This window comes from Rhinoderma darwinii, chromosome 3 (assembly GCF_050947455.1).
Source record: "Rhinoderma darwinii isolate aRhiDar2 chromosome 3, aRhiDar2.hap1, whole genome shotgun sequence".
NCBI lineage: Eukaryota > Metazoa > Chordata > Amphibia > Anura > Rhinodermatidae > Rhinoderma > Rhinoderma darwinii.
This window is the reverse complement of record NC_134689.1, coordinates 220252862-220263460: the sequence shown is the minus strand read 5'-3', so window position 1 is coordinate 220263460 and position 10599 is coordinate 220252862. Positions and strand designations below refer to the sequence as shown.

The following is a 10599-nucleotide window of genomic DNA, read 5'->3' as shown; positions in this document are numbered from 1 at the left end:
TAAGCCCGCTTTCCACTTCACGGCGACCTCTTTCAAAGTGGGGCCCTACTCTATCGGTTGCAGAACCACATGGTGGCCACTGCTACCGCAGCACCACTCCTGCAGAGGGATCAACCCAGGGGCCTAAAGCACACATGAGATCAGGCTGTGCCAAGCCCCCCTCAAGTGAAGCACTACAGCAACAGACGCTGTTAACATTGATCAAAAACATAACAAAGAACCTCATGTTCATAAATTATGCGTAGCAGCTCAGATCAACGTATATATTGTGGATGTGCAGTCCATGTCTAGTTTCTCACAATGCTGATAAGTCTTTTTGTTGGCGGTTGAAGGGTTCTTGAACTGGCAGCTCTTTTCTATAGCTCTCTTTTACTCCTGATGCACCAGGATAAGGCTATACTCCATCCAGTCCCTTCTTTCCATCTGAACAAAGTTATTGTGCTTCCCTCCCTCTCTCATCTCAGGGAACGCTCATTCCACAACGTGGACGTGGTAAGAGCTCTTTGGACCTACCTGTCTCGGACGGCTACTTTCCCTCGTTCAGACGCTCTTTTTATCATCTCATAAGGGGCTGATGGTATCTTAGGCTACTATAGCTTATTTGATTAGGTTGGCCGTTGGCGAGGCATATCATGCAAAGGGCAAGGTTCCGCCTTTCCAAGTCACAGTACATTTCACCAGAGCTGGGGGCACCACTTGGGCGGTGCGCTATAGTGCGCCTGCTCTACAGGTGTGTAAGGCCGGTTCTTGGTATTCTCTTCACACCTTTACTAAGTTTTATAATGTGCACAGTTTTGCATCCTCGGTCAGCATGCAGCAGTGGAGTAGACAACTGTCCATCCTTGCCTTATTTTTTTCTGCCTTTTGTTCCTTCCCCTGGGGACTGATTTTGTATGTCCCACGGTCTTCTATGTCCAGCACTGACAAGTGAGAAAAGGTTTTTTGTTTTTTTTTGTTTCTCACCCTAAAATACCTTTCTTGCCGAGTTCATTGGAGGACAGAGCTACCACCCAATTGCCTTTTTTAATCTTCATGGGCCTTTACTGGACAGCTTGTTACCTTTTGGTATTGACCAAATCATTGAGTTTTTACTAGATATACAGATTCCTTGTTCATCTACTGCTTGTGTACAAGCTGGTTAGGTCAGTATCTGCAGTGGGGGTTTAGGTGTGTAGTAGACGCTAACACTATTAGCTTAGCGTCCACTTCCTAGTGGCAGCAGGATAGAACCAGTCTTCCCCAAATGAACTCGGCGAGAAAGGGATTTTATGGTCCGTAACAAAAAAAGTCCCCTTATTTTTGCGGTTATCATCCTGGAAAATAACCATAGTCTTACTTTCCCCTGCAGCGATGGGAACCATTCCTGTAGTCTAGGGCAGTGAATAGGTTAATGACAACATACCAGTCAGAAGTGTCCCCTGTCCCCTCATTGAAATAAGCAAGCATGGTCGGCTGATCCCATCAGGTTTATAGTTATCAGTCAAAAGTGCGTTTAATGTACGGTTATACGTGTGGCCAGCTGTACAACCAACATCCCTATGCTAGAAAGACAAGACTCAACTATTGCATTTTTTTTCCCCACTGGGACAGTTATAGAATAAGTTTCTTGGAAACTGAATTGTGGTATCACATGTAAAAACTGATTTTTGCAGCATGAATGAATCCTATAAAGAGTAGGAGAATACTATGAAAAAAGCAGTAATAACAGCAAAGTCTGAGCTTCAAAGTCTGATAAATCAAAGATAGTTTGTAGGACACTTTACTACTATTTTATAGAAACAATACACTGATACATCCACCTGGTTTATCGCATTATAGTAGATATAAATAAAAAGAAACTAATAGCAGTTTAATTAGTATTTACATTAGACATATGTAGAGCCTACATATACATTCATGTAGATGACCTTACACAAAAGTCAGTAGGGTATGGTGAATCAGGACCATGTTCAAAGGTGTGAGAATATTCCTGACCCCAAAAGAAGATAGGTTAAGGGGATGTTCACATCTCTGTTGGAGGCTCCATTAGAGGCCTCCGTCGCAGATCCGTCAAATTACCAGAAACAATAGCGCCATTGTTTCCAGTAAAACGTACACCCGGACGAAACCCATTAAAGTCAATGGGTTCTGTCGGCCACCGGCAGTGTTTGTATTAAACGGAACCGTTGCATCCGGCATTCCCTTGTTCTGCTCCTCTAACGGAGCAGAACAACGTAACACCCTGACACATGTGACTAGGGCCTTAGCTGTAAGTAACATGCAATTGGACTTGATCCTTTGAGGACACCGAGTCTGAATGGAAGTAAAGCCCAAAAGGTCTGGATAGAGTCTGCTTCACAAGTGCTCTCTGACAATAAGCCTGCTTTTTACTGTCAATATACAGCTCTCTTAGTGCATAGTATAGAGATGCTATCAAACGCAATAGCTGAAAGTGATGATTGTCAATGCCCAGCTCAGTCTGTGGTATGTGTTCCTTAAGGTCAAAAATATCTGTTGGACCCAGTGTTGACAGTACATGGTGCTCCAGCATCAGAGCAGATATACTGCGTTTACATCTTCTGTATTTCAGCAGATGACACAATTTCTTCTGTGCAGTTTGCACAGTTCGGAGTATTCCATTTGATGGCACAAAATGAGCAATACCGCCATTAACTTGCAATAAGTGATAGGCGCTTGTAAAATCTTGTGGGGGATTGTTGCTCACTAGAGCCCATCTGCACTTATTACAGGAGAGCTGTTTAAAGGCCTCTCTTACAACCCAGCCTGCAATGTACATTTCAGAATTCTGAAGAGTCACATCCAACAAACAGGACTGGTAGACATGACAGGAACGTTTAATACTTGTTTCTTCGAATGGATAAGGAATGTGCTGAAGGGAACCAGTCAAACTCTGTCCTATACTTGTACATACAAAGCTGAGGTCATTCTCCATATTCGTATCAACAAATCCACATTGAGAAAACCGCTTTTCTATTGTATGCATTACATCAAGTGCTGTAGGCCTGACATCTGAACCACCTAAAATGAGAATGGGGATAAAAAAAGAAAGTGATAGAACAGTTGATTCCAAAGTTAAATATTTCTTAGGCCTCTGGCTGTCAATTTATGCTCTAAGTGACCTCTAACTGTACACCCACGTAATAAAGTGTAAAGCATCCCACAGAGGTCATGTGTGGGGTGTTTTTTTCTTAACCCCATCCCGCCCGGCCATTTTTCAGATTTTCACTTTTGTTTTTTCCTCCCAGCCTTCTAAAAGCCATAACTTTTTTATTTATACAATCGATATAGCTATATAAGGGCTTGTTTTTTTGCAGGATGATGTGTAGTTTTTTACGGCACCATTTATTGTACTGTATAATGTAGTGGAAACAATTTATTTTCTTTTGTGGGGTGGAATAGGGAAAAGAAAAACAATGATTCCTACATTTTTTTTTTTGGGGGGGCTACTTAGTTTTCACAGCGTTCACGTGCGGTAAAAATGGCATGCTAACTTTATTATGCGCGCCAATACAATTATGGCAATACCAAATTTAAATAGTTTTTTTGTTTCACTATGGAATGGTAAAAATAAAATGTGTGTTTTGTCGCCATATCTTTTTTTTATCCATTGATTGAGCGGTAAGAGGGCTTATTTTTTCCGAGGCATGCTGTAGTTTCTATTGGTACCATTTTGGGGTACTTGAGACTTTTTGATAAATGTTTATTCCATATTTTTGTGGGGGGATGTCGTGACCAAAAAAACAGCGACACTGGCGGGTTTTTTGTTTTTTTTTACGGCGTTCACCATGCTGGTTAAACAATGTTATATTCTAATAGTTAATTTTTTTAAATTTAACTGTATTTAACATTTTTTTTTTACTATTCCCCCTGGTGGACTTGAACCAGTGATCGTTGGATCGCTTACATGATATACTGCAATACTAATGTATTGCAGTATATCGCTCCGTACTCCCCCACCCAACTTGCACGCTCTATCTATATACATATACACGCACGCACGCGGTAGATATCAGGAAGGGGTTAATAGTCAAAGCTAGGAGTGGATCCTAAACAGAGAAATATAACGAAAAAAGACTACTTTTTTTTTTAATGAATTAGCTTTGACTGAAAGAAAATGCACGATAAAACGGTACTATGTGAATAAAGCCTTAACCCCTTAATGACCAGCCTATTTTAAACCTTAAAGTGTAGCTAAACGTTCGGCAAACTTCTGCCATGTCATAGTGACCTTTCAGAAGTTTGGATGGGTGGGGGTCCGAGCACGGAGACCCCCACCAATTGCTAGAACGAAGCAGCTGAAGCGTTCGTGTGAGCACTCAGCTGCTTAGTTTCTGTTCGGCTTTTTCCGGAAAGCCGATGTATCGGAGTACGGGCTCATAGACTTTCTATTGAGTCCGTACACCGATACATTTATTTCCGGAAAAAGCTGAACAGACACGAAACAGCTGAGCGCTCACACGAGAGCTTCAACTGCTTCATTCTAGCGATTGGTGGGGGTCTCAGTGCTCGGACTCCCACCAAATCAAAACTTCTGACATGTCACTATGACATGTCAGAAGTTTGCCGAAAGGTCTTGTTTTTTGCGGGACAAGTTGTAATTTTTAATAGCACCATTTTGGGGTACATAGAATTTGTTGATTAACTTTTATTAACTTTTTTTTTTAGGGGGAATAGAAAAAAAACTGAAATTTTGCCACTCTTTTTTGAGTCCTAAATCTACGCCATTTACCGTGTGGTATAAATAACACAATAACTTTATTCAGTGGGTTGTTGTAATTGCAACGATACCAAATTTTTATAGATTTTGTATGTTTTACTACTTTTACATAGTAAAAACGATTTTTTTTTTCAAAATGATTTGTTTTTGTGTCTCCATATTTGGAGAGCCATAACTTTTTTATTGTTCCGCCGATGCAGTTGTAGGAGGGCTTTTTTTCTTGCGGGACGACTTGCAGTTTTTATTGGTATCATTTTGTAGTAGATGCGACTTTTTGATCACTTTTTATCACATTTTTTTTAAGGCAGGATTCACAGAAAACAGCAATTTTTCCATTGTTTTTTTTATTTTATTTTTTACTGGGTTTAAAGGTGCGGGTTAAATAATGTAATAGCATTTTGTAAGGGGGAAAAGTGGGTTTTTCATTTTTTTTTTTTACCTTATTAAAAACTTTTTTTAACAGTCCCTCTGGGGGACTTTAATATGCGATCATCCGATCGCTTTTAGAATACACTGCAATAGTTTTGTATTGCAGTGTATTACTGCCTGTCCATTTAAAACGGACAGGCATCTGCCAGGCCATGCCTCTGGCATGACCTAGCAGGCATACAGTACAGGCAGACCTGGGGGCCTTTATTAGACCCCCTGCTGCTATCGGAGACACAGACACTCCGGGATCTTATCGCCGGGTGTCGGTGGGAGAGAGAGGGAGCTCCCTCCCTCTCTCCAAAACCACTCAGATGCGGCGCTCGCTATTGTGCACCGCATCTGAAGGGTTAAACAGGTGAGATCGACACGAATATCGATCTCACACGGCAGAGCAGGGATGCCCCCAGCTCTCAGCTACATCTGGCAGCTGAGAGCAGGGAGATTTGACGGCTCCCTGCTCTGTTTATTCTGATGCAGCGCCGTGAAAAGGCGTATGCATCAGAATAAAGCCCATTAGTGTCCTCCGTGAAAAGGCGTATTGGCGGTCACTAACAGGTTAAAGAATAGAGTAGTACATATACACATGCATAAACAACATGTGAAAAACGTACTTCAAGACAATATTAACCCCTTGACGTGCCATGACGACATGGTACACTGCAGGTGTCAGCTTTATATTACAGCTACCTCGAGGTGACTCTGATTCTGGCCATTTAACCACCTAGAGGCCCCCTCCGACAGCCCATCACCCCCCCCCCACACACACACGCAACACAATTGCAGGGTGCCGATGGTTGTCATGGAAGCCTAATTAAGGCCCAAAAATTCTGCCATCTTTATGCTCCTGTTAAGCCCTGTCTCCTGCAGGGCTTAAAAGGAGCCAGTGAAAATTACAATACACAGCAACACATTAGTATTGTCCTTAGGGGGACTAATAATGTTTTTTTAAAAATAGTTAAATAATGTTTTATGTAGTGTACAAAAACATTTTTTTTTTTTAAAAGTTTAAAAAAAAAACCTTTTCCTATAATTTCCTCTAAAGCAACGTAAAAAATAAAACAAAATTCGTATTGCTGCATCCGTAAAAGTCCGAACTATTACAATATAAGATTATTTGACTCCCATGCTAAACTGTAAAAAAACAAAATGCCTGAATCTCTTTTTTAGGTCACCTTAGCTCTCACACAAATTATAATAAAAAGTGATCAAAAGTTGGATGTACCGAAAAAATTATACCAATAAAAGTACAGCTTTTCCTGCAAAAAATAATCCTTCACACTGCTCAAACGACAGAGAAAAAAAAAAAGTTATGGCTCTCAGAATATTGCGACACAAAATATATATATTTCTTTAACAAATCGTTTATTTATAATAGAAGTAAAATATTTAAAAAATTGTATCACTGTAATCTTATTGTCCAGCAGAATAAAAGTTAAGCTGTAGTTTTTTTCCGCATGGTCAAATCCATAAAAACAAAACCCAAAAAACATTGGAGGAATCAGTTTTTTCCGATTCCACCCAACAAATAATTTTGTTTTCAGTTTCCCATTAAATTCTATGGTACTTTAACTCCTTAATGACCGGGCATGTTTGTACCTTAATGACCAAGCCAGATTTGTCAAATCTGGTATGTCTGACTTTATCAGAGAATAACTCTGTGAAAGTTTTGAATATCCAAGTAATTCTGACATTGTTTTTTCGTCACATGTACTTTATTTTAGTGGTAAAAGTAGACTGATACGATTTGCGGAAATTAATTAAAAAATAGAAAAATGGAAGAAATTTTGTAAAAATTACCATTTTCCCCTATTTTTAACGGCAATATGTCACATATGTACACACATACTGTACAATTTTTTTAATTAAATATATATTTCCATCTCTTTACTCTATTTTGGCAGCACTTTTGAAAAAAAAATATTTTTTTTTTAGCAATTTGGAAGACTTACAAATTTACTAATCATTTTATACATTTTGAAGTACATTTTGTTTTCCTGCACCAAGCCAGGTTTTCAGAGGCTCAGAGGCTCATAGGTGTCAGAATGGTGGAAACCCCCACAAGTGACCCCATTTTGAAAACTACACCCCTTAAGGTATTTATTAAGGGGTGTTGTAAGTATTTTGACCCTACAGTTTTTTTGTAAGAATTCATGCAAAGCAGGCGTAAAAAAATATAATTTCACTTTTTTCATAAAAGTATCACTTTGAAGACCGATTTCTGTGTAAAGTGACCATGAGAATGAAGAAACACACCCCAAAATATATCACCCTGTTTCTCCTGTTTTCAAAAATGCCCCCATTGTGACCCTAATGCATTTCTTGGACACACGACAGGGCCCAAAAGGGAGGGAGCACCCGGAGGCTTTCAGGACTCATATTTTGCTTGAAAATGTTTTAGGCCCCACTGTAAGGTGTTATGCCAAAGAAAAATAATTCTATGAAATAAAAAACCTCAAGATATTCATCTTGGGGTATAATGAGTATTTTCATTTTAGCGTGTCCAATATGATAATGGGAAATGGGGTGAAAAGGATCAGAAAATCAAATAATGGAAATGTTTGAAGGGACAAAACAGGAGTGCAAATAAAATCTGCAAAAAAAATTAGTAATCTAGTGAGGAATGATATGTTCGGAAACACTCGTGTATGCACAGCCCTGGTTTGTCTGGGCAGGACTCACATTGGTAGCCCGTGTCTTTCCTAATACCATTTTTAAAACACACACGGCACTTTTTTTGTGGACGTGTCTTTTTAGCGGTTGGGGGCACTTGGGAAGGGAAATGCTGTCCCGGAATCACCCTGCTGGCCTCCCTTGAAGTTGTAGCCCTGCCATCCCCACCCTGGTTTCCGAAAATTAGGTTTTTTATTACTTTTTCCTGGTAGTTCAGGTAAGGTCCGTTGTTGCCTGCCTTCCGAAAAATAATAAAAGAATTATAAAGTGCCATTTGCACCAGATGTATTGCCAATTTCTTGTACCAGACCCTTGACTTCCTTACTGCACTATAGGGCTGCAGCATTTGGTCGGCAAGGTCCACCCCTCCCATGTGCTTATTATATTGCTGTATGCAGAGGGGTTTAGAAATGGTGGCATCTCTCCCACATACAGGCACTGCTTTCATCTGCATGAATTGATGTCAAGATAAAGACATCTTTTTTGTCTCAGTATTTAACCACCATTACATTTTCCTTACAAAGGGTTTTCTTTTCACCACGTTTTAATTTTAAATTTACCACGGTCTTTGGAAGGCCTTTTTGGGTTCGTCTAATTGTGCCACAAGCTACGGTTTTTCTGGCCAATAGACATTGGAACAAGGGCACACTTGTATAAAAATTATCTACATACAAGTGATGACCCTTGTCCAACAGCGGGTGAATTAGGTCCCAAACAATTCTGCCACTTACATTGAGCATGGCTGGGCATTCTGGGGGGTTGATCTGGGTGTCCTTTCCCTCGAATACTCTAAAACGATGGGTAAAACCAGTGCTGCTCTCACAAATTTTATATACCTTCATGCCATATTTGGCCCTCTTGGTGGGTATATACTGCCGAAATTTTAGCCTCCCTTTAAATGAAACCAGGGATTCATCCACAGCAAAATTTTAAATTGAAATGCTCTATAAGAGGCCTAATTTTAAATAGCCGATCATGGCTGGGGTCACTTGCTGGGGGGCATTGTGCATTGTCGTTGTAATGGATAAATCTCATTACGGCCTCAAAACGATTGTGCGTCATCACTGCACGCTATAGGGGCGTATCGTACAGGACATCCGTCGACCAGTACGATCTTACGGTTGTTTTTTTACAAGGCCCATGTTCAATAGTAGTCCCCAATATTTAAGCATTTCTGCTTTGTCAACTGGTTTCCAGCTGTTTTCCCTGGCATAAAATGAATCGGGGTGAGTTAAAATAAAATTGTTGGCATATAAATTTGTTTGAGTAATTATTAGATTAATAAAATCTTCTGAAAAGAAGATTTTAAAAAAAATCTCCCTCGCTAAATCCTGTGGTGTTGAAGTTAATTCCTGCGGCAGGTATGAAATCAGGAATTTGGGGAATAAATGTGGCGGCGGACTGCCAATCAGGGTCACTAACACTCGGCTGACTTTCACTAGGCCTGCTCCGCTGTGCTTGGGGCTCATCACTGTCGCTACTAGATGATGAGGATGATAATAAAAACTGCTCCTCATTTTCGCTTGCAGTGTCTGTATCAGAGCACATCATTGCATACGCCTCCCCTGCTGTAAACATCCGCTGAGCCATTATTTTAGATCAAAATCTTATATATATATATATTTAACACGCACTAGATAATGTGTAACGACTAACTATGTACCTTACTAACCCTACACCTATCTAACGCTAATTAACGCCCAATCCCTAACACTAAACAATTCTTTTTTATACAAGACCCTAAAACGCACCTAATTAGCCCTACACCTAATGCAAATTAACGGCAAAACCTATAACACTAAACAAATCCCCCCCAAAAATGATTGATTTTTTTTTTTTAGTTTTTTCTTTATAACAAAAGTACGCTAACTAACGTCCTACACCTGCCGCTACCTGAACGATAAATTATATATTTTTTTACAATTTTTTTTTATGAAAGCAAAAAGAAGCAAAAATGTAACAAGGATAAGGGGAATGGTCACAGGGACATTGGGGAGGCAGTGTAAGGGTTAATTTTCTGTTTTTTAAATTTTTGACGCTGACAGGAGGATCAAGCAGCACAGCTCTGATCTCCTCAACACAACTGACTGGACTGAGGAGATCAGAGCCGAACACCGGCTTTTCCACCTACCCCGATACGTCACGTACTATGATTGGTCAGTAACTGACCAATGATAGCGATCGTGGTGCCAGGACGTCGTGATTGGTCTCTCGACCACTCACAGAACTGATCAGCTGTCTAGGACAGCTGTCAGAACGGGCTTGTCACTGTGTTTACACAGAGTGACAGTTTGAAATTCAGACGAAAATGAACGTCCTGGTGCGGGAACTAGCAGCCGACCAGGACGTTCATTTTCGTCCTTGGTCGTGAAAGGGTTAAATAGTGCCAATAGAAACTATAATTCCCTTTGCAAAAAATAAGCCTTCACACCACTTTATTGAGGAGGCAGGGAGGGAAAAACAAAAAACTAAAAATGGCTTGGACTTCAAGGGGTTAAAGAAATTAAAATATAATTCAATACTGTGCCCACATAAAGTGCTCACACTGCAATATTTATGACATTAAAATATTGCCAAATTAGCGTACTTGTACATGGCCCTCAGGATAAATCCAATTACATTTTCTACAGCACTGCAGAACAGACGCTCAAATCCAAGTGTGCCCCAGTTCTTCAAAACGAAGGGGACATCACAGAATTTCCGCATTATTAGAAGTGATGGTATATCGCTAGGATATCCCTTCACTTCCTGATCGGTGGGGGTCCAACTGTTGGGACCCTCAC

At 40.2% G+C, this 10599-nt stretch overlaps 1 protein-coding gene across 4 annotated transcripts in view; it reads right to left on the bottom strand.

Annotated features, from left to right (window-relative positions):
• Nucleotides 1-1466: 1466 nt before the first annotated feature.
• THAP9 (THAP domain containing 9) overlaps nt 1467-10599 on the bottom strand; it is a 36638-nt gene continuing 27505 nt past the window's right edge. For all 4 annotated transcript variants that reach the window (XM_075857407.1, XM_075857404.1, XM_075857406.1 and 1 more), the window contains one exon: nt 1467-3018. In XM_075857407.1, the coding sequence (XP_075713522.1) occupies nt 2243-3018 (776 nt within the window). In that variant the 3' untranslated portion in view covers nt 1467-2242. The remainder of the gene's footprint in view (nt 3019-10599) is intronic.